The sequence below is a fragment of the Cimex lectularius genome, unplaced genomic scaffold (genome assembly GCF_000648675.2).
Source record: "Cimex lectularius strain Harlan isolate CLEC.00 unplaced genomic scaffold, Clec_2.1 scaffold63, whole genome shotgun sequence".
NCBI classification, from domain to species: domain Eukaryota; kingdom Metazoa; phylum Arthropoda; class Insecta; order Hemiptera; family Cimicidae; genus Cimex; species Cimex lectularius.
This window is the reverse complement of record NW_019392694.1, coordinates 1,576,082-1,600,310: the sequence shown is the minus strand read 5'-3', so window position 1 is coordinate 1,600,310 and position 24,229 is coordinate 1,576,082. Positions and strand designations below refer to the sequence as shown.

The window sequence follows — 24,229 nt, the reverse complement described above, 5'->3', positions numbered from 1 at the left end:
AAATAAACAGATTTGGCAGAGCCAATTAGCTTATACAAAGTATAAATTAAATTACTTAATTTCATTTTTATGTACCTTAATCATACATATGCAAAATAACTGTAGGCACATAAATAATAAAAGAAAAAACTTAAAATTAAACACAACGGAAATGCTTTTACAATGGGTAAACATGGTAACTGAACAAGCAAGTGTGTGGGATTCCGAGCAATGTGGTGGTTGTGGCATCCTCAGTAGGCTCGGATCTCAAATTTTGGCTTGCAACTTAAGACATTTTGACCTATGGATAGCTGGTATCTTAAAAACATGGGGCAATTTTATCTCAAGGAACCTCTTACTGTAATTTGATCCTTACCGATCATTGGTCTGCCTATTCAACCCGGGTTCCCTGTCGTTTTAGCATTTCACCTTCTTCAGTGTTGGGTCTGTATGATTTTTGTGAATCAAGTCTCTTTTGAATGGGAGCATTTTTTTTGTGTTTTTATTTTATTGTTTTTGCCTTTCATTTTTCTTTTTAATTGGCAGTGTTTTTAATGGTGTAAATGACGGGCATGAACTGTTGTGTTTATAAGGTTTTTAGTATTGTGTTGTGTTCTTTCCAATTTTCAAAACATAATTATAGATGTCCACATTAGGACAACATTCCTGATGCACTTCTACAATTAAACAACTGTTGGTTGATCACTACATCCTTAATGGTTAACACAATTTACAATCCATTATATTTAGTGGTCTGATTGATAAAATTACATCTTTCAATTAATTATTCTTTTTATCTAAGGTTTTTGGCTGAGATGAAAAATTAGTGTCATGAGCGGGTTTCAAACCCATGACCTTCGGCTAAATACGCTGCTGTTCTAACCACTTGAGCTATCATGACTAAGATCCTCTCAGACACCAACTTCCCATCTCAACCTACAACCTTTCGAATTTTTCCTCCTTTTTGGCATTTTTCAAATGTCATGTAATCAGGATTCGATTCTCGGCGACATGAAGTTGCCACAGGGAGCTGTTAGTGAAGTTAAACTTCATTTTACTTATTAAATTCATTATATTTAGTGGTCTGATTGATCAATTTACTTCTTTCAATTAATTAATTGTTTTTATGTAAACTTTTGGTTTGTTGTTTTTGAGGTGAAGTGTGGATCGAAGTCACGATAGCTTAAGTGGTTAGAGCAGCAACGTATTGAGCTGAAGGTCGTGGGTTCGAATCCTGTTCGTGACACTAACTTTTTCATTTCAACCAAAACTTTACACAAAAAAGATTAATTAATTAAAGTAATTTGGTCAATCAGACCACTAAATATAATGGATTTAATAAGTAAAAAGAAGTATAACTTCTCTAACAGCTCCCCGTGGCCACTTCATATGTCACCGAGAATCGAGTCCTGATTACACGACATTTGAAAAATGCAAAACAGGAGGGAAAATTCGAAAGGTTGTAGGTTGAGATGGGAAGTTGGTGTCCAAGTGGATCGAAGTCATCATAGCTCAAGTGGTTATATCAGCGGCGTATTTTGCTGAAGGTCGTGGGCTCTAATCCCTCTCATGGCACAACTTTTTCATTTCAACCAAAACTTTACACAAAAAAGATTTAATTAATTGAAAGAAACAATTTACACTACACTGACTTGTAGATCACCATACAATTTTTTAATAAGAAAACCACCATTTATTGTGTTAAATGTTGTAAAAAGTGTTTTGGGTAAAACAAAAGAATAGAAATATGTTATTAACTTATTTAATAGAATTTACAAAGTAGGAATAATCACAACAGAAATTATTTCCCTTCACTTTTTTTTTCTTTTTATGATACATATAATTTTTTTTGTAATGAAAATTTTGAGTTTGTTATTTTACATCTCAATATTTTAGAATTTAAGCAGCTGGCTATAAAAGTGCTCTTTATTTAATAAAAGAAGCAGCACATTGTGTGTATGGTTCTCTGAAGATACTCAATATGAGCCTCCAAGCATTTTCTAATAATTTTCCGTATGAACATTACCATTTACCATAATAAAAATATTTCAGTATAAAATAAATATGTAACCTAAACGATAAATAAGGCAGGCTAATATGCTATCACCCTCTATTGACTAGTTCACAAGCTAAGCCTCAGAATATGGCGCATTTCTGATTTTAATCAAACTGAAAGGAAGACAAACAAAATGCAAATAAAACGTAACAATCGTAGTACACAACAAAAACTAATACAAAAGAAATAAATGTTTTATAAACATAATATTAACAAATGTATAATTGATTTTCCGATTTTTGTGAACTCAAGGGTAGTTGAACGGATAGCTTAGCAACTTGCCTTTATTTCTGATGACGGTGACAGATTAGATTAAAAGTTCAACTCTTACGAGATTGCCTTTCGTAAATCTAGATAATTAACGAAGAGTGTAGAAAAATGACAACAGAGATATTTCTCATGAGGCTGGATTAGCCAATCCCCCGAGTAGGTAATGCAGTCTTGGAATAGTATGTCGATCAGATGAGCAAGGTGTCATCCAACTCCTCGTACTTCCCCTCTGGTTGAACTGCAACCTTTCTCAACACTTTGGTTATCACATCACTCAATGCTTCGCTTGCACCAGCATCGAGAAGCTGAATTGTTGCCTTAAAGTAAAAATGTTTGTTAATAACATTTGAGATATAAAATAGTAAATTGATCATCTGATCATCCTGGTCTTACTGCAATGCTAAGAGAAAATCAATGAAAATAGACTATGATCAGAGATGATCAAGTTACTATAACCATCAGGACTTTAATATTGTTACCTGCAGCTTATCGTCTCCCTGTCTTAGCCTAAGTACATTGACCAAAGAGAATTCTGAATTGGCCTTGACATAGCTGTTTTTCTCTTTGGTCCCATTCACCAACATTGGTATGGCAGTTTTGAGAAATTCAGTCGATGTGATTTCACGAGAGTGGGCTAAGAATGAGCATACTTTTGCTACCAATTGTTTCACTTCATTGCTGCTATGGTTCATCGCCTGAAATTTGAAAACGCTTGTTTTTGTTTAAGTTTAAAGATTTTTAATTTGTAAAACATACCCTGACAAACTGGGATAACAAGGGTTGGGGAAGAGGATCCCCTTTGTTCATTAGGTGATCAAAAAGATAACCGCAACCTCTGACACCATTCATTACAATTTGTACCTAAAAAATATTACAATTTAACCACTTTCTTTTATCGATTTATTTGTTAAATGTATACCCTATCCGCTGCTAAAAAGCTTAAAAGAACTTTATGAACTTTTTGCTCGTAAGCAGGTACAATAATCCTATTTGGCGCTTCCTTCATCGCCACGAACAAAGTAGCACTTCTTCCGTGTCTCAAAGTCCAATCAATCGATACATCATCAACTGTAACAATTAATCATTATATAAAATTAAACAGAAAGGGGTGAAATGACTTCGCACCTAAAAGGGTGTCGCTCATCGTCGATGGTAACATGTCATCCGGAAGCCACCTAATGAAGGCACCAACACAACCAGCAGCACCGGATCGTGTGGTGTCCTCAGAATGGGAAAGCATCGACAGAAGAGAGACATAAATAGTTTTGAGTACGGATTCTGACATTTTGTCTCCAGCAGCACTCACTACCCCTCGTAAAGCCTGCATCATCGTTTCTCTAAAAGCATTTATTAATTTTATTTGTGGAAATTTTTTTCTTTTTCAAAATGTTTCTCACCTCACAGCAGGCTCTTCAGCATTCTTGACAGAATTGTGAAGTTCGATGAAAAGTGGATCTGGCCTTGTGTGTATCGTAATGAGGTAGCTAAGCGCTGTTGCTGCTTTGAGCCTTACGAGCCTGTTGCTATCGTTTAGTGCTTTCAAAAATGTTGTTTGCAGTTGAGGTAAGAATTGTTTCAACATCATGCCAACCTTTAAAAAACATTTATGTCATTTACAATAAAAAACATATATGACATTGTACCTTTCCAAGAAGGATGGCAAGTGTATGAAGTACTGCAGCTTTAACTGTTGGTGGAAATCTATCTCCAAGGATACGGATTAAAGGTCCAGTTATGTTTATCACTGACGGCTGAAGCGACTGGGCAGTAGTTAGAGAAATGACTTCTCCCAGACCTTGAGCTGCTGCCTCTTTGATTTCTGGAGAGCCATTAAGAATAGCTTCACGGAAAAGAGGAAGGACTGGGGTAATTCCCTAAAAATGCATATAGTTAATAACAAAATAAATAAAATAATTTTAATTGAAAGAAATTACTTTAGGAAGACATAAACCAGGTAAAAGGGTTTCGCCGTTTTTGAGATCGCTGACTGCAAATTTTACCGCTGTCCTGATATCAGAAACATATTGAATTTGTTGCGAAGCATCTAGAGACTATAACAAAACAATACTCATTTGTTTGCCAAATTTGAAAAAGTATTTTGTTAAAATTCTATTCAATTTACTTTTGTAACAGCTGAAAGTGCTTCCCAGGACATTTGAAGAACTGTGGCATCATTGTCAGTAAATGAGATGATAAGTCCCCTGAGTAATTGTGGAACGTGCTGACTATAGTCAGCTCTTGTGTGGGTACAAAAAGCACAAATGAGAGTTGCTGATGCTCTTCTCGTTTCTACTTTCTCGCTTCGAATCGCTTCCAATAACTGCGTTATTATTGCACAGATACCAGCCTCATCAAGTACTGAAAGTACGACAGTCTGGCAAAATTCTAATTCCTTAAAAACCAAAAACAATAAAATTTTATTTGAACTGTTGGAAAAAAGGTTGAAAGAACTATAGACAACCTGAGTAGAACAGTCAGAAGCTGCCAGAGCAGTCAGTAAAGCCGGTAGAATTTTGTTAAGATATTTTGTAAGGGCTTCCCCTGCGACTGAAGCGAGGATGGAAAGCGCTTTTGTGTTTATTGGTGGAGCTGTCAACTGTGGCACCAAGTAAGGCAGTACGACTCTCGATTTTATAGCCATCACCTGTCGCAATCCGTCTAGTGTCCATTCAGCAACCGAAGGGTCTGGGTTATTCTGGAAAACAACTATAAATGTCTTATCTTGTGAATTTCATACGAGTCCAACTTACAAGTTGCTGCAGCATTGGTGGCAAAATGTCATCAAGGGCCCGGACTCCTACGGTTGAATGCAAACTGTCAAAGGTTTTCGCTGCAGCTTGTCGCACTTCAGGCAAAGGATCGCACAACGCTTTTCTAAAGTAAAATCATCATTTTATAAACATTTTACGTGTGTTAGTCTTGTTTAGAAACATTATAAATATGAATAGGTGAAGATGAAATAACCAAAGTTCTATGTTTGTGTTAAAAAGCTGAATTAAAATAGCTTGATTCATGCTATTTGGAGTACAAACAGTTCATTTTATTTTTATAAGTGTTTGTCTGCTTGAAATAGTTTGGCATAAATAATTGAAATTTAAGAATGTATTTCTTAATAATAACTTGCAATACATACCTCACAGTAGGTACGAGACTGTTGACGAAAGTAAGAATCATATCTCGTGAAGTAGATGCCATCATTTCAGATAAACCAATACAGACACCTTGTCTTTGATCTGCCCTTTCCGATTCAAGCCCTTTTTCTAAAATCGGAATAATTTCTGGCAGAACTCTTTCCCCTAATTTCCTTACCAAATCTCCAAGTGTTTTCGCAGCAACCTAAACAAACAAGGAAAAACTCATTTAGTTTATAATTATTAGTTAATAATTTAAATAAATATTAACCTGTCTTTTATCGTGGCTTGTCGAAGCTAAACAGCCAAGGAGCAGGTTGAAAAGTGTGGGAAGGATTTCTCTCAGTGTTCTAGGCGTATTTGTCACGACGACTTTCCAAACGTGCAGGGCGGCTTGGCGAACCATAAGAGCAACATCGGACCTCCCCATGTACAAACCGGCAAGGACACGATTTCGCCTTTCAGCACCCAAAGCCCCGATAATAGCCTACAAAAATATTACTTGTACAATCAATAATATATCTTTTTTTTTAATTATTACCTTATGAGATTGTTCAGTGCCAAAATTGTCATCCTCATTGGCAGTTTCAGTACTCATTTTACCTGAAACTCCTGATATCCTGTACAGCAGATCACCAAGGAGCTGGACAGAGCTAGAAATTTATTTTGATTTAAAGAACAAATAAAAAACATAATATATATGTCACATTTCAATTGATTTCAAAGTGACAATGTTATGATTTAGATTTCGTGATTAGGCCTAGAGAAAAAAATAAAAGAGAGTAGGGAAGAGACAGTCGAGTCGGAGAGGTGAACAAGATTCCGTGTAGATGAGAGACAAGAGAGGTGTGCGATCCTCAAAAGTGTTGTATTCCCTAAAATAGTGCTTTGGTCCACTGCGAATTGACTGGAAATAGTGAGTACATATCCACCCTTGTTCTAAATGGTCTGGCAAACGCTTTGTAGGAAATTACTGTTTATTTAAATTTATAAAAAATTTTAATTGTTTAAAATTTAAAAGGAAATTTATTATTTTCTTGTGTGTTTAATAAATTGTTTTTTAAACTTTAATTAAATTTTATTTTAAAAAGGCACCTGATCGGCTGTATTCAGGTTCGATCAAGACCTCTGGGGCTCTGTTTCTCATAAAAAGGATTCAGAGTTGGACCCGTCTTGTTGAATCGAGAACAGGTTGTGACATATATAGGAGGGATTTTGAGAGATTTTCGCTATGGGTTATGTGAACCTTCTGGGTGTCGGTGTTTTTGAAAGAAGCCCACTTGTAAGTATGTATTTAGCTTATAGAGCTGAGTGCCATGTCAAAACCTAAACCGTGCCCACCAACGCACCTTCATCTTTAATCATCCCCATAATCATTTTTAGAATTCATTTACCTATATCGAATTCTCCAGTTTTCATCAAAAAGCCCCTTTTCAAGTTCTGGCAGGAGAAGAGTTATAGCAGAATCTGCGTAAAGGTTTACAATACGCTGGCCGGCCTTTAAAGCCGTATCCCTTACATATTCATTCTCATCTGCTAACGCTTTCAAGATTGGAATTATAATTTCACCAATGTAAGGCGTAAATTCATTGGTAAAGACGACTGGCATGTATATGAACATCATGATGTAGCCATCTTTGACATGAGGGGCGATGTCGGCTCGAACAGCAGTACTGATAATTTCTGAAGAGGAAATATATATTATAATGTTATAATCAGATTATGATAGGATGTTGTGCGTACCAGGCATAAGTTTGTGAAGTTTTTCTACTCCTAAACCTCCTACGACTTCACTCAGCCCTTGTGCTGCACCAGATCTGTCTACAGAACTTGATTCCGATGTCAGAGTCTTCATGAGCCATGGTAGAAGATCTTCGAAACTGGCTTCACCCATACCCCTGACCATAGCCCCAAGAGCTCTTGCTGATACACTTCGTACCTGAAAATTATGGTAAATTAATGTTCAATTGGTGTAATTAATGTTTTATTTTCGAAGTTGTTAATATTGTTTACCTCTGGTACAGGATCAAGAAGGGATGTTTTAAGCCCGGGTATTATTGTTGGTAGGTAAGGTGTTAAATCTTTCTGATCTGTAAGTGAATACATATTTCCGATAATCTGAGCTGCCATCTTTCTTGTTTCAGTCGAACGGTCCATAAAAGCCCTTTGGACTACTGGCATAATCAAAGCTAGTGAAGGTGCATCGATGAAGTGGACGAACTGAGTGTCCAACAACGTCTGAAGACACATGGCCGTTTTGTTAGATGGGTCTTGCAATGCCTCAAGAAGAATTGGGACAATAGCTTGAAAAGAAAACAAAAATTATAAATTAAAGAACAATAAAAAAAAATAAAAAAATGAATAAATAAATTACCTTGAATTTCAGGATTACGTATTACGCTTCCAATTTGTTTAAGAGCTTCGGTACCAGCATTTTGTACTTTTACATGGGAGTCGCTCAGAACTTCAATTAGTTTGGGTACAATACTCGGAAGGCATGAAGATAACTGTTTTGGGGCACAGAATGCCATGGCACCCAATAATTCTACAGACCCTATAAGAAATATATAAATTTATAAGAAAACGATCAAAATTAAATTTAAATTTTATTAAATTCACTAGTATTCGTGGTCCACTTGACCAATTAAATTTTATACATTCCACCTGTTTTCGTCCTCCAAGAATCTTTTTCAAGCGCTGCGAGAAGAGATGGAAGCACGAGCTTAACACCGTGGGCTGATAGTTTGCTCATTACAACTTTGGCGCAATCATCGGTGGCATCGCGAACGTACTGACTGCTGTCTCCAAAACACAGCAGGAGATGGGGTAGGACATGAACAATATAGGGCTCAAAAAGCCTCCCGAGCACACTACAGAGCATCTCGAAGGCAAATAAGGCTCCTTTAAAATATAATATTAAATGTGAAATCATGAAACTTTAGAAAATGTAAAATTTACCCTCTCTGTGTCTGTAATTTTTCTTGTCCTGGATCGCAGTTGTCAAAGTCGTCATTATATCGAGTTGTTTTAAGACTAGAATACCCATCCCTTTAACTATCCCTGCCAGTCCATAAGCTGCGCCTTTCCTTTGCCCATAGGATTCAGACTTCAAAAGCTGATCTAAAAGTCTCTGAACGAGCCCTGGAGCTTCTTCTTTTATGCTGGGCACAAGTGCTGGCAAGCAGTTCGCAACAGCTTCTTGCACCTAGTTAAAAAAATTCTATTTATGACATATCAGTTATAAAATTAAAATAGCATACCTGCTGGGAAGGTGTAGAAAGTGCGTCTATAAGTTTTGCCACAATAGGTTTAATTTTTTTATCATCTTTATCCAGATGACGAGCAAGGCTTCCCATTAAGATGACAACTGACTGTCTCACAGCATCATAACTACTACAATCTGGGCCTTTATCAAGAACCGGTTCCAAAATTGGCAACAGAATGTTAACAGTATCCTAAATCAAATTAATCATTATTGAAAGTTGATTTTTTTCGGAAAATAGAATATTTTTTTAAATTATACAAATTATAATATATATTAATATATCTATCCTCTTCCAAAAAAGTTTTTAAATTGGGGTTATTCCAAGAAGCTCGTGGCTTTTGATTTTTTTTTGTTTATAAAACATTAGTTTGTTTCAAAAACATATTTCTGTTTTCTTCTACGTTTTGGGCTATTTCTTGCTCATCATCAGGAACTCCAGCAGTCTTAATTACTCTCCTAGAGTAGTAAATTGAGTAGATGAGTATTAAAAAACCTTCTTGTAATAACCCTAATTTACGGACGATTTTTAGGAGGAACAAGACGAAATTAGAATAATAAAATTCACCTTTCCATGCAGGTCAACAGCAGCTAGAGCAGCAGCAAGCATGTTATTGCGAACAGTGGCATGCCTATCGCCAAGGCCTTTTCCCACGTAGAATTTTGCCAATTCAGAAATATTATCTGTTGAAAGTAGTGGTGCTAATTTAGCTAGACCTAGTGCCACACCACTTCTTGGCTCCCAGGTATCAATAGGCTGATCAACAACTCTACCAAGGCTATCAAGTCTTGCAGGTATCATCTAAATGCGATTAAAAATTACCTTAGAATCACATAACCATTTTGTGAATATGATAGATCAACTTAACTTACAACATTCTTTTCATTGTATATATTTAACAAGAGAACTATGACTGCATCGATTTCAGATTTGTGTGAGTCTTGGAGGATTGCGTGCAACGCTTCAGCTGCTGCTTGTTGTATATCCACAACCGGATGGACAATATCTTGTAATAGTCCTTCGCTTAACCCTTGTAAGTTGGATTTCAGTTTTGCCGCTTCCCACACTTGTTGAGCGATAGTTCTAAGAATCGAGACACATTATTGCTTATTATTTATACACAAGAGAATAATCAGTACCTGTTTTCCACAACGATATCAAACTGAGCTGCCCATAATCTTTTCGTTATGTTGAAAATCTGGTCGGCATTGTTTTTAGGTTTTGGAAATACTGGGATGAGAACGAGCAATGCCTTAAAACAATATATACTCTCATAAATATAATATAAATACGTTTTTAACGATAAATTATGAATAATTCTCACCCTTAGAGCAGCATCTCTAACATGGTGGGAAGAGTGTTGTAGAGCCATTAGTAGACATTCTATTTCGTCAATTGACGCAACAGCACATCCTTCAGCACCACATGAAGCATTTGCAAGCTCCAATAAACAAGCACTGGCCTGCTGTTGTATCCTTCCTGTTGTTGAACCTGGCCGAACGTTAAAATCATCATAATAATGATTCACAAACAGAAATGTTAACTGACTTACTTATCATTTCGATGCAAAGCATCATTATCTGCTTTCTAGGGAGTAGGGTTGGGCTGTGAAGATTTGGCTCGGTTCTGTAAGTCCTCAATTTACACTGAGTGCTTAGGATGTGGATGCATGTGGTTAAAAGAGGGTCAGCGGATGAAACGCAATTCACAGTACATTGGATCATCGGAAGTAAGAAAGTTAGAGCTGGCGCTGTCACTTCTTGACTAGCCTTGTCGATCTCATTTATCGTCCATTTCATCGCTTTACCTTAAAAAATTATTAAAATTACAAAACGACATATTTTATGATTTGACATAATATACCTAAATCCTCGTCCTCCCATGATGGATCGAGTTGGCATTTAGGCTTGAGTAATCTTAGCGCAGTGTGTGTGATTTTGTCTATTGAAACGACAGGAATATTAACTCCGAGGAAAGCGGACTTTCTCAAATAGATGTACAAGTCCGACAGGTGTTTGGCACAAAGAGGAGAATTCAAACCTCTAATAATTAAAGGGATTAAAACCGGAAACTCTAGAGAGAGCTCCATAGGGGCTCCTTGGCACGCAGCTAGTAGTATGTTGTAAGCTTTAACTAGCTTGTCTTCAGCCTAAATTAAATAAATAAATTTTAAATAAATTCAATTTAAAATAATGCAAAAAATATTTTATATTTACCAATCTGAGTCTATTTCGGATAAAGGCTTCTTTTTCCAATTGGATCTTGACCATTTCTTTTTGTTTTGGAGTCAATTCGGGTTCAGTAAGCTAAAATAATTTCACTGCTTTATATTTGTAAGCAAAAGTTAATTTTATAGTTTGTTATCAACATCAGCATTAATTAACAAATAAATAAATAAATATTTCAAATTACCTTTCCTTCTTTCCGTTTTTTATCTTCCAGTTCTTTCCTTAAAGCAATTTCTTCCTGCTGTTCTTTATAAGAATAAACTTTACTTTCCCTCTTCATGTTTTTAATATTCAAAGATGAATCGTTGTCTTTGCTGTTGAAAATTTATAGAAACTTAAGATAATAGAAATTTTTCGGGTCATAAAATAAGACTGTAGTGTTTTTTATGGTAAATTTAATGAACATTTCAGGTATTTTTAAACAAATTTAAACAATAGATGAACTACTTTGTTTTACTACTTGTTACCGTCTGTGCCTTTTTGTTTATGCCGCTCCTAAGCCATTTACTACTTGTTACCATCTTATGTGTAATTTTGTAATTCCCTACTCCAAAAATTTCTCAGGTTTCTGAGTGATGAACTCCTCATGTGATTTCTGAAGTCCTCGAGTGAAGTAAAGTTTTTACCTTTACTTTTACCATTAATAGAGGTTTTCAGAGTCTTGAATGTGTTAAAATTTGAAGGAGCAATACGAGGCGAATACGGTGGATGGAGTAGCATATCTCAGCCAAACTCTAACAATCTGTTGTGTGCCCACAAAAATTCGCTGGGCCTAATGTCACCCTAGTGGAAAAGAATTCTCTTGCGATTACCCAATGCTGGTTATTTTTAGTCAATTGCTGACTTCACTCAAATTTTGTACAGTAGAATTAACAGCTTAGTTGGATGGAAGAAACTCATAAAAAAGCACCTCCTTTAAACCCCACAAAATGGCCAACATGACCTAGGATGTGATCCGGATTTTTGAATTTTTAATGGTAAGTAGCTACATTTTCCCAGGATTTTTCCTCTCTGAACATTGTTGTAAAGGACACATTTTTCATCCCCAGTTATCAATTGTTTTTAAAAGCGGTTGTTAACATTGTGTTTTAGGAAGGAATTGGAGATGGCGATGTGGTCCAATATAGCGTAAGTAGCGTAAGTCAACGTATTAACTCCGACAAACATATCCAGCTGCTCTCAGATGTATTGAAATACTTGTATTGATATATGTTAAGTTCTCTGTGATGTCTCGTGTTTTTGAGTGTAGGTTATTTGTTGCAAAATCCATTATATTTTATAGTCCGATTGACCAAATAACTTCTTTCAATTAATCTTTATGTAAAGTATTGGTTGAAATGAAAAATTTAGTGTCATGAGCAGAATTAGAACAAAAAAAGGAGGGAAAATTCCCAAGGTTGAGATGGGGAGTTGATGTCCAAGTGGATCGAAGTCACGATAGCTCAAGTGGTAGAGCAGTGGCGTATTCAGCCGAAGGTCGTGGGTTCGAATCCCATTTGTGACACTAACTTTTTCATTTAAACCAACGCCTTACATAAAAAGATTAAATAATTGAAATTTGTTACAAAAATTGAATTAGTCATCAACAATGATTTAAGGACGACCTGAGTGCTTTGAATCCTCCAACTCAAAATTTTCAGTTCTGAACCAAGCAAACCACCAATGATCTTTTGGAGAATCATATCCATACAGATCATAAATTTTCATAGCAGTCTGAGCTGCACATTTACCTTTGTGGTAATAAAAATAAAATGACAAAAATGCACATTTTCCCTCCAAATTAGTAAAACACCTTGAAAAATAAGAGATCTCAAATGAAACTGATAAATAAAAACACCTTAACTTATCCTTTTTCAGAGGGTGTAACCAAACATAAACATTGCCTCAAAACACTAGAAGGAATCCAATTATTTAAAAACACTACGAACCCAATAGTACAAATCAAGTCAAAGAAAATTGTTATAATTACTTGGAAATGACTGATTTATCGTAAAGCTCGTTCGGTGGACACAAGAAAATTTCGTATTCGCGGTCTGATACGTTCAACAAATCTTGATCCGACAGGACATCCTTGATCTTGACCAAAAGAGGAGGAAGAATGACTTTGTGGTTTAATTTAGTCACTGTCCTTAATGCATTCACATAACTCTAGAATGGTAAATGAGAGATTATTATTTTTACGTCAAAAAGAACATCACAATTAAACTAGACAAAAATTACTGGATGCGGTGTGAAGTTTTCAATTAAAAGTTTAGTTAACTGATTCACGTGCTGCTTTATAAATTTTTCGGAATCTAATTTAAAATATTTTAACATTTTAATCCATAGACTACTCTGTGCAGTTACTGTAAAATAAAAACAAAAATGCATATTTAACAAAAGAAATATTCAGAATAAACCACATTTATGGCATATTAGAATAGGAAATAAATACCAATTATGGGATGATGACAGGCAACTAATAAGTGATAGGCCAGCAAATTTTTGTCATCTTTGGACAGATTTGTTCCCGAGCATAAAATAGTAATCGCTTCTATTAAATGCTTCGGTTTCACTTCTTCATTGTTGGATTCTTCAGTTTCCTTATTCTTTTCACTCTTTTGTCTTCCAGTATTCTATCAAAACAAAAAAAGAACAATTGTAATAATTAAAGAATTGATTTAATAAACATGGTATTGTATTCACAGCAAATTTATTCGAAATGAGTAAGCTGGTGAATTCTTCAAAAAGCGCGATGGCTATTTGAGTCCCATGGAGAGACGAAAACATCCTTTGTAGCATCGGCTTGCATTTCACCTTCACAGCTCGTGTAGTCAGGCAAATAACAAGTGCCCTATAAAGTGGCACCGGACTTCCGATGACCTCAGACATATGCTCCATGAGTATTTTTTCACACAACTTGACAACATGGCAAAGTGCTATAGGGCAAAAAAATACATTATAAATTATATTTCTTTTGTAGGGTTTTTTTTAAATTTAATTTTACCGTCAGTTGAAGCCTGGGAAAGGAACTTTTCAGATAAAAATATCTGTTTTTCCATATCAAGGATAATGCTGTATAATGAGCCAAGTTTTGATTCTAGAGAATCATAAGATGACAGTTTTAATAATAGACATGCAGCACTCAAACCTTCAGTCACAACAAGTGCCTAAAAATTTATATTTTTTTAACTATTGCTCCATCCAAAATCTAATATTATCTCTGGAAAAAATGACATTACCTGAGTTGGTTGAGTAGCAGCTTTCTCGACACTTTTAAGGAGTAAAGGAATGTACTTAGACGTTTGAGATGCAGTCGCAGAACGACAGCAAACGGACATGGTCTCAATGTACGATATTCTCACAAGGAGTGTAGAACTCTTTAGACCAATTCCTTTTTCAAGCCAGGCGATAACATTATCTGGTACGCTTGTTGTAAACTTGGCGCACCATAAAGACATCATTTCTAAGCAATGAACTAAAGTTTTCTCATGAACTGAAAAACAAATATTAAATATATTTAACAGCTTAGACGAGAAACACTAATGTAGACCATGTAATCAATTATTTAACAAAACTGTAATTTAACGTTACCTTCAACTTCCAAAATTTTGACAAACTGCTCGGCCACATTTTGGGCCAATGTTTTAACGCTGCCTCCAGTCACTGCATTGAAACTGAGATTACCTATTCCCTAAAATTTAAATTGCAATAAATCTAGATATTCAGCATGATGGGTGGTGCTGATAAATACTCCTTTCTTTTACATGAACTTCTTAAAAAAATAACAACTAGACCAAAAGTTAATGAAAAAGAAAGGAATAAATATGAGTGTTAAATACCTGAAGAATTGTAAGCTTGTGCGATGCGACAGTAATCTTCCCTTGGGACCTGCTGAAATCTTGAAAAAGATGTGTCGCAAGTGCACTAATTGAGTCTGGATCGCTGCACTGAGTGGCGAGGGCTTTTAGTCCTTCAGACGCTTGATGTCTCGTCTCATCGTCATTACTGCACAAATTGTCTGAAAATAAATTAATTTTTTAAAAAACATATTAACAATCATAGTTAATCTGGCAAAGCCGTACTTGCGATGGTTTTTCCCAAATCAACCGCATACTTGCTAAGATCAATCGATACGTTGGCAAGCAGTTTATCAAGAACGTGGAGAGTCAATTCAGGATTTCTGAGCAAAGCCTTTTGCAGAGATGGAAGTAACACTTCGGAAAATTCGCTGTGATTGACAAGAACCAGAAGAGGCTTGCAAGATGTGACGACATGAGAAGGAATTCTAGTTTTACTTCCGATTACCGTTTTCACCAGTAATTCAACTAATCTTGCCTGATAAAATAAATAGAATTTCAAGTTAGTTTATATAATTGTTAAAATATATTAAAAAATGACCTTTAAGGAATTTATGGTCTCAGTGTGCTTTTCTTTGTGTAAATAATTCACAAAAATTGAGCCAAATACGACTGAAGATGGAGATTCAGGAAGTGCAAGAACTCCTTTCTCGTAAAGTATTATCATTTTATCATCTGACTTCCATATTGATGATAATATATGCTGAGCCTTATATGATTTTCTAATAAGGACAAAAAAATTATATAGAATCAAAAACAAATATTTTTTTTTAAAAATACTTCTGATTATTAGCAGCAAGTATAGATGTTAAAAGTATTGCTTGGGCATTGATGATATTTTTTATTTCTGATTTTAATTCTTCTTTAACTTTGTTTAAAGTATTCGTCAAAAGTAGAGCACTCCAAGTCAATGCGTACAGATTCGACTGGGCCGTACTTTTCCTTGAAACAAGACATAAAAAAATATTTAAAAAAAATTAGTATTTCAAACATAACATTTCTTTAAAATATTTACGTTGGGACAATAGATGCACTGCCATTGGCCACTTCTGTTATTATCGGAGACAAGTGCTTCAAAGTCCATTCGGGGTGAATTAGAGAGAGAGAACCGACAATAGACGTAAGATAACTTTGGGACATGGAGTCCCTGTATCTCGATAGTGCCATTTGTACCACCTTGCATAATCCACGAACCACATTTTCATTGAACCCTAAAAATAAAGAAATATATGTTCTTTAAAATGTGTAATTTCCATTTAATTTGGTTAATACTCCATGCTACAGGAGGCAAGGCTGATTAAGGTCCGGGACAAAATGATAGGCCACCCTAATATTTTGTCTATATACTACAATTGTGTTTTCATTACTTTTTTAAAACATAAATGACTACACAATTAATACATTTTTTAAAATTTTGAAATGAAAAATTGTGCATAATTAATTGAGTATATATACAATTAAGAATAATTTGATAAAAAATAATAAAAGTTGGTATAAATGACTTTTTCAGCTAAATTTTAAGTTAATCTTGTTACTTAATTGCAAGTGAAATTTTAATCCCTGGAAATACTTGTCTTTGAGGTGGGACAAAAATATAGCACACCTGTTGTTTCTAAACAAAAATAATAACTAAATCCAATTGTGTACATTATGAAACTCAGCTTGTTGCTACTATCAATGTCAACTTATATGTGTATGTAATAGGTCATGTTAGTTGTTTGACTTTTTATGAACATGCAATTATTGATTTATAATTTTTATGTAAAGTGTGGTAGATGATAAATTACTGTCACAAGCGAGACTCGAAGGTAGCCAATGGTCGTGGGTTCAAGTTCTGCTTGTGACACTAATTTTTCATCCAACCACACTTTACATAAAAATTATAGATCAATTTAAATCATTACTTTAGTTAAATAGGACCAAATAAAAAACATGGATTAGCTGTCAATGTTTAAGTTATAATTCAGCTTATGTTAGCTTATTATGCTTTATTCATGCCTCAAAACATTGATATAAGATTCATATCATTTTTGAATCTTCCATAAATGTTAAAAAGGAAATTCTATATATAATTGCTTCATACTTGAAAGTACTGATTTTTATGGCTGAAAATGATGTTTATTGTCACTCCTAAATCAAACATCAATGCTTAAGTTAAAAATGTAGCATACATTTGCTCAAAACAAAAATATTTGGTATCCCATGCCAAAAGAATACAGATAAATTTCTTGTCCCTGCAAAATCGACTGTCAATGCTTAAAGTTGCAAATTCACCATATTTTTACTCAATACTTAAAAGTACTTTCTTTTTTTCCCCTTGAAGCATTTGAATCTGTTTGTCTCTTCCGGATCGGTTGTCAATGTTTAAGTTGGGAATTGAGCATATGTTTGATGAACATTTGGGTTTTAGGTGGAAGTACCTGTATTTTCTCATATTTTGACAAATTTGTTTGTCTTGGCACAAATATAAAAAATGAGAAATGCGTTTTTACAATAATGGGGTACACATCCCATGCTGCACTACATTGATCAACAACCTACATTACTGAAGTAACCACCTGCAGACCAAGTCATCCAGTAAGTGTCACCGTCGGTTCAGGAATGATCTCACCATCCACTCTGCAGCAAATCAGCTTTGGGATATTCTGTATATTGAGAACTGCCCGTTGACTTCAGACTTGAAGGACAAAGGTAGCCGATGTATTCAAGCCCCGTTGGTGGCATTAATTTTTCATCCAACCACATTTTACATAAAAATTATAAATCAATTGATAGTAATTTGATCAAGATAGTAATTTGAACTAAAATTTATTGCCTTGAATAAGACGACATACTTTCAAGCATAAAGCATAAATACGCTGAATTTCCTTTTTTAAAACATTTATAGATTCAAGAGTGACAGGAAACTTATTATGTTTTCAGATATGAAGCAAGGTGATTTCAACTATTAAGCAAACATATGCTGAATTTCCCACTTAAACATTGATAGTAACTTTGAGAATTACGAGAAACTTATCTCAATCTTTTCAGACATGAATAAAACCAGTACTTTCAAGTATTGTGTTCTAAATTTAATCTATAATTATTTATTTTTTATTTATTTATACATATTAAATTTCCTTTTGTAAATAGTGACATGAATCTTTTATCAATGTTTCATAGCATGAATAAGGATGGTAACAAATAAAAGTATGGTACATTAACATTTACAATTGATTCAAGAGTTACAAGGCACCCATTTAAATATTTCTAGGTATACATAAAGCCAGGTACTTCCATATATTAAGGAAACACATTTTGAATTTTCATTGTAAACATTGACGCTTGATTTTTGAGTGACAGGAAACTTATTTCAATGTTTCCAGGCATTAATAAGACCAGTACTTTTAAGTATTGGGCTCTATTTTTTTTTTTTTTTTTTTTTTTTGTCAACAGCGATATGAATCTGTTATTAATGTGTTTGTGATCTGGTTTCTGGTCAGGTAGGTCAGAAGTAGACTATGATCACTTGCCAAGCTTTCGGCCTTTATAAGACCATCATCAGGGCAGCATCCTATTTCTCATATTAACATTACAGAATGATGATGAGGTTGGTTAAGTTGAAATTAAGACAAGTTTTTTCAAGGATAGTGGTCTTCCCAAAATACAGGTCCAGTCGATAACGAAAACGTTTCGTCATTCTGTAATGTTAAAGTGAGAAATAGGATGATGCCCTGATGATGGTCTTATAAAGGCCGAAAGCATGGCAAGTGATCACAGAGTTTACTTCTTTCTCTACCTGACCAGAAACCAGATCCTAAACACATTAATCATCATGGTCGATTTCTTCTTCATCTGTTACTAATGTTTCATAGCATGAATAAGGCTGGTATTAAATAAAAGTATGCTGTATTTCCATTTACAATCTATTAAAGAGTTACCAGGTACCCATTTAAATATTTCTAGGCATGCATAAAGCCAGGTACTTCCATGTATTAAGGAAACATGTTTTAATATTCATTGTAAACATTGACGCTTGATTTTCAAGTGACAAGAACATATTTCAATGTTTTCATATGCCAATGCATGAATAAGACCAAGTACTTTCAAATATTGTAGAAAAATATAGCGAGTTTCCTTTTTTTAAACATTTACCATAGATTCAAGGGTAATGTGAATCTGGCATTAAGTATTATTATTTAGGTATTGAGAAAAAATTATGCTGTATTTCCTTCAACATTTACGGTAAATTCAAGTTGCAAGTACACGTTCAAATTGTTCTAGGTATAAAGCCAGTTACTTCGGATCCATCAGTCACAAAATTCTTATTAAAATGTTTTGAGGTGCAAATAAAATCAAGAATTGAGTGCTTTAATGCTGAATATGGGCAGTAAAAACAATTCACGCAGAATATTGTGCAATCCTGCACAATTTTCATAATAATGCTTAAACCATTTCAGCTATAAAAGTGTGCAATACTTATTCATTTTGGGTTAAAATAATACAAATAAAGAAACATTTAGATGAGGTAGAAAGAACTGAATTTTTTTAGATTTCCTGTGGAATTAATGTCTGTTTAAGATTGGGTTTTAGGTGTTGGGGAAAAAAGTCAAACAGTTATTTTTTGTATGTTAATTTAAATGCAATATATTTAAAACTCTCATAAACAATCATGTAAAACTTGTAAATTAGATTAGACATGTTGAGAAACAAGCCAAACGCTGTGTTACTCTAACAAGTCTAATACTGTACGCCCGTGTTCAAAAGAAAAGCGACCTGATCAAAAGAGAAGAGACAAATCTCGAGCAAAGCCTGATAAAACAAAGCCGGTAAACTAACCTGGATTTGTCAAAACTGACTTGACGTTATCAAAAACGTTCTTTCTCTCGGTCAAGCTCGCCGTCTGTATTTTCAACGGGAGGTCCTTGAGGACTCTGGCCAGCTGCGGGAAAAAAGATTCGCTTTTTTAAAAACAGGCTCGTCCCAGTTGAAATTAGTTTCCACGTGACAATTACTTACTTCCTCGGTCGTGGCCATGTTTAGGTGTTGCTGCCAGTACCAGTACCGGTGGCCCGTATCCTCTTCCAGCTTTCGCACTCAACTTGGGCCCGATCGCGCTCTGGCGAATACGTAATACACTCACAGTATCAACATATTTTACATCACGGAATCAAACGTACTATGGCTTCAAAAACAATGCTAATACTAACTTTTAATATTTGTTTTATTCAATAAGAACAATATTTGGAGAAATATTGTTGAAAATGTAGCTTTTGTTGGTTTTCAATACCAAAGTTGACAAAAACTAGACTTTTGCCAATTTTGTAAAAATTACTTTGAATGAAAATATCCGTTTTTTTTAAATCTATTGAAATATTACTACTTCTACAAAACAAATTAATTGCAAAGCGTAGTAAAAAAAAAAATTATTTAAAAAACATATATTGCAAGAAACGTTAAATATTACAGTTATATATAAATAATAATGGAAATAGAAATATAGAAATAAAAAATATTTTTTATAAAAAAAAAGTAAATAAAAACATATTTTCACAATAGGTCTTGGTCCCTGCAGTGAGTAGGTAGCCGAAAGTCGTGGGTTCAAATCCCGTTCAGATACTAATTTTTCTTTTAAACTGTTGCATAAAAATTGGAAATAATAATTAATGGATAACTAATTAAATAATTATATTTTGTAACCTTTTTGTTACTTAATTATATTTTTCTACTCACTAAAGAGACTTAAAGATAGTCGAAGGTCATGGGTTCGAATTCTGCTTGTAGCACTAATTTTTCTTCTCAACCATCTTTCCAAAAAAATTGGAAACAATAATTAATAACTGACAGACAACTAATTAAATAATTATATGATGTAACCTTTTTGTTATTTAATTATTTTATATTTTTCTACTCACTGTAAAGGGGCTTAAAGGAAGCCGAAGGTCATGGATCGAATCATGCTCGTGACACTAATTTTTCTTCTCAATCATCTTTGTCATGATTTTGGTATGCTAATGTCATGGTAATTTTTCTTCTCAACCCCTGACCCTGCAATTCGAAATATAACGTTAAAGGTTTAGAGGAGTGTTGAAGGCATAATTGTATATGACTGGTGCATTTGGATAAGGAATGAGGTAAAAAAAAATTCAAGTCATATAATACATGTTCCAAAGGTTTACACCTTTTTTCGTAGACCTTTCTATGGCTTTTGACCATATTGACCAGAATTATTTAATGGAAAAAATTAACAAAAAGATAAAACATATGACCCTAATCCAAAAGTAGAAAATTCAAATTTTGTTTCTTTGTACTGGAATAAAGAAGAAAAGCCATGTCCAAAAATATAGGCAGTGAAGGAGGGCGAAGCAGAAGTGCAGGCAGTGCAAAGCACTCGTCAACACTTGCTCCAGCCCAGCAACGGTAATATTAACAAAATGAAAATATTAAGCAAAATCAGTTCTTTTTGTTTAACAAGTTTTTATTAATTATCTTTTAAAGGTACATTAGAAAATAATTAAGCATCTGTTTAAGGGATCCTCCTCCTCCTCCTCCTCCTACAATAATAAAGGAAAGACAGACAATTATCATTCAAGAAGGAGCAAAGAAGCCTGGCGTTTTTGGACAGATGGCAGCAACCTCAGCAGGCGTATCTCTCGGTTCTTCTGTTGTAAGTTTTAAATTTAAAGTTAAATAAAAATAGTAATAATAAATAAAAAGACTATCTAATATTTGAAAAAATAACATGTTTCAGGGTCGTGCTATGGGAGAGAAAATAACAGAAGGGTCCCACAAGGATCCACCGCAGCAGCAGGTGCCCCCTGGGCCATGCTCGAATGAAATCGAGCAGTTTATCCAGTGCACGCAGAATAATGATGACATCGGTCTCTGCCAGGGTTTCAACGAAGCAATTAAAGAATGCAAAAGGAGAAGTGGTAATCATAATTACATTCTAACCTGTGCTTAGGTTATGTTATTTATAAATAGAATAATTGCGAAAAGTAATTGGATCAAAAATACTGTTAAACTATGTTTAATGTTTAATTAATAAACATACAAACATAAACCAAAAAGGATTGAAAAATATATGATATGTAAATTTTGTTTTAAAAAAAATTAGCTAGTAGCTCAATCTAATAGATGTTTATTTTTCAGGCCTGAGATAAGCTTTCCATGAGCAAAGAAACAAAATTAAAAAATAAATTAAAACAATTGTGTTAACTACTTGCTGCATTAATTCAAGAAATTCACATAAAAGAAAATAAATTAAGAGAACTAGGAAAAGAAATCATCTTATCTTGGATCCCCGTGTGGTTGTTGGCATAGACTGAAATTAAAAAACTGACAAAGTAGCCAAATGAACTGCAGGGATGCTACATGATCCGGTGAGTCCAGCAGACATAAACAATGATCTTAAAAACCAATGGTATTGCTGCTGGAATCATGGTCCGTATAGGACATAGGGAAAAAAGCAAGGACCATGGACTCACCTACAGGTAGACAACACCAGAAAATCAAATCACCAAACCCACATTAATACTTTTCACAAAAAGAAGGAAGTTTAATCTAAAAGCACCCTCTTAAAAAATAAAATAAAAGTATGACTTTCTCCAGGGAAATGAAGATCTAGGAATAACCCTATATAAACATATCTGATAAAATGAAGTTAAAAAAAAATTGTGAGACCCTTCCAAATAAAAATAACACCTACTGACGTTTGGAAGAATAAAAACTCTAAAACCAATATAGGGGATTTATTATGGTATATGGATAGATGTAAAATGGTACGTGGATTGAGGGCGGGAGTCAAAGGCCTAGATTTTGGCCCAAACCACCAATTTTCCAAGCTGAGATCCATGCAATAAAACTCTGTGCACAATAAAATAATTTGCACTTTTTGAGGCTACTTTAATTACCAATAACCCTGAGAGAAGGAAAAACTATATACTTACTCAGACATAACCTTTTTTTATACATACTATCATCCTTATAAAATTTATTAATTATTTTTCTATACAATCTGATCAGCATTTTACCACATTCAGTAGCTGAGTCTAGAATTATGAGGGTGATTGGTCACAGACTCCTAAATAATTAAACTTACAAAGGTTTTCAATCAATTGTTCTAGCTTAACATATTTTTCTTCTAGGCAATGCGAATTGTTTAAAGGTGTTGATTGTTAATAATAGTTTACAAGACAAGTGGGTGCATTTAAAAAAAAAATAGCAATAAGAAAAATAAACATATGACCCTAATACAAAAGTAGAAAATCCAAATTTTGTTTCTTTGTGCTGGAATAAAGAAGAAAAGCCATGTCCAGAAATAAAGGTAGTGCAGGAGGACGAAGCCACAGCGCAGGCAGTGCAAAGCACTCATCGACACATGCTCCAGCCCAAAAACGGTAACAATAAACAAAATGAAAATTCAAATAATGAATATTAAATTATGAGTAAATCATATCTATGTACTAAGAGAAATTCTTTGTTTATTCCTTTAAAGGTGCATAGAAATTAATTAAACATTTGTTTAAGGGCTCCTCCTCCTCCTCCTCCTCCTCCTCCTCCTCCTAAAGTGATAAGAGAAAGGACAGTCATCATTCAAGATGGAGGGAGGAGGCCTGGCCTTTTCGGACAAATGGCAGCAACCGCAGCAGGTGTTGCTGTCGGTTCGTCTGTTGTAAGTTTTAAATAAAAAAGAAAAAATGACTGTTGGCTCTTTGAAAAACTAATTTATCTCAGGGCCATGCTGTGGGAGAGGCAATGACAGGAGGGTCCCACAAAGATCCGCCGCAGCAACAACAGCAGCAGCAGGAACCTCCTGGGCCATGCTCGAATGAAATTGAGCAGTTTATCAAGTGCACTCAGAATAATGATGACATCGGTCTCTGCCAGGGTTTCAACGAAGCAATTAAAGAATGCAAAAAAAGAAACGGTAATTATTTTTTACATATCAAACTCTGTTTAGATATAATAAATTGACAAAAAAGCAATTAATTATAATCTGGACGGAACAAAAAGACTGTCAGTCATATGTTTAGTTTTTAAATTAATAAACATTGACACAAAACCAAAAAGAAACAACAATAAAAATTATTATAGATATCACTGACATGTGCATATATTTATCCATTTTACAAAACAATTAAACAAGGGTTCGCAACAGCAGAGTTATATCAACACTCGGGGTGCCGGTGTTTTTGAAAAAAAAACCCATTTGTGTCAGGTTCGAATGCAGGGCCGCTGGATGCCCGGGACCTTTACCTTACAGTGATGAGCACCGTGTCAACGCCTAAACATTTGCGGCCACCGATGCCCCCTTATGCTTTTGTTAAAATTAGTTCTAAGTTTTGCTTGTATCACAATCTAATAGATATTTATTTTTCAGGCCTGAAGTAAGCGTTCCATGAACAAAGAAACAAAAATAAAAAATAAAAAAAGTAAAACAATTTTGTTACTACTTGCTTATTTTAACTAATTTCACAAGGAA

General features: G+C 34.4%; 2 protein-coding genes across 4 annotated transcripts; one reads left to right on the top strand and one right to left on the bottom strand.

Annotated features, from left to right (window-relative positions):
* Positions 1–1,725: 1,725 nt before the first annotated feature.
* On the bottom strand, positions 1,726–19,856 carry LOC106674104 (eIF-2-alpha kinase activator GCN1). Its single transcript, XM_014406614.1, has 43 exons — positions 19,765–19,856; positions 19,585–19,687; positions 15,782–15,977; positions 15,547–15,708; positions 15,308–15,488; positions 14,992–15,244; positions 14,749–14,927; positions 14,501–14,600; positions 14,149–14,402; positions 13,914–14,076; positions 13,613–13,845; positions 13,362–13,542; positions 13,148–13,272; positions 12,897–13,075; positions 11,112–11,241; positions 10,916–11,005; positions 10,563–10,848; positions 10,252–10,506; positions 10,024–10,190; positions 9,839–9,951; positions 9,572–9,782; positions 9,267–9,500; positions 8,697–8,891; positions 8,395–8,641; positions 8,101–8,337; positions 7,811–7,990; positions 7,450–7,739; positions 7,180–7,375; positions 6,831–7,119; positions 5,978–6,089; positions 5,708–5,923; positions 5,439–5,641; positions 5,056–5,179; positions 4,767–5,000; positions 4,428–4,697; positions 4,240–4,356; positions 3,949–4,179; positions 3,703–3,896; positions 3,431–3,642; positions 3,225–3,373; positions 3,062–3,166; positions 2,785–3,000; positions 1,726–2,622 (listed from the first exon to the last, which is right to left on the bottom strand). Exons 1-43 carry the CDS (start codon positions 19,780–19,782, stop codon positions 2,494–2,496), a joined length of 7,959 nt encoding a protein of 2,652 aa, XP_014262100.1. The 5' UTR covers positions 19,783–19,856; the 3' UTR covers positions 1,726–2,493.
* On the top strand, positions 19,835–24,164 carry LOC106674106 (coiled-coil-helix-coiled-coil-helix domain-containing protein 2-like). 3 transcript variants are annotated; one of them, XM_014406616.2, is made up of 9 exons: positions 20,742–20,879; positions 20,939–21,165; positions 21,277–21,412; positions 21,497–21,677; positions 21,898–22,127; positions 22,893–23,144; positions 23,275–23,419; positions 23,482–23,674; positions 24,128–24,164. In XM_014406616.2, exons 6-9 carry the CDS (start codon positions 23,056–23,058, stop codon positions 24,136–24,138), a joined length of 438 nt encoding a protein of 145 aa, XP_014262102.1. In that variant the 5' UTR covers positions 20,742–20,879; positions 20,939–21,165; positions 21,277–21,412; positions 21,497–21,677; positions 21,898–22,127; positions 22,893–23,055; the 3' UTR covers positions 24,139–24,164. The 3 variants fall into 3 exon arrangements, 2 of the variants coding, with proteins under 2 accessions (XP_014262102.1, XP_014262103.1); XM_014406617.1 differs by lacking the exon at positions 20,742–20,879 and having other exon boundaries at positions 21,029–21,165; positions 21,314–21,412; XR_001341463.1 differs by lacking the exons at positions 23,275–23,419; positions 23,482–23,674; positions 24,128–24,164 and adding an exon at positions 19,835–19,921 and having other exon boundaries at positions 20,668–20,879; positions 22,893–22,955.
* Positions 24,165–24,229: the final 65 nt, after the last annotated feature.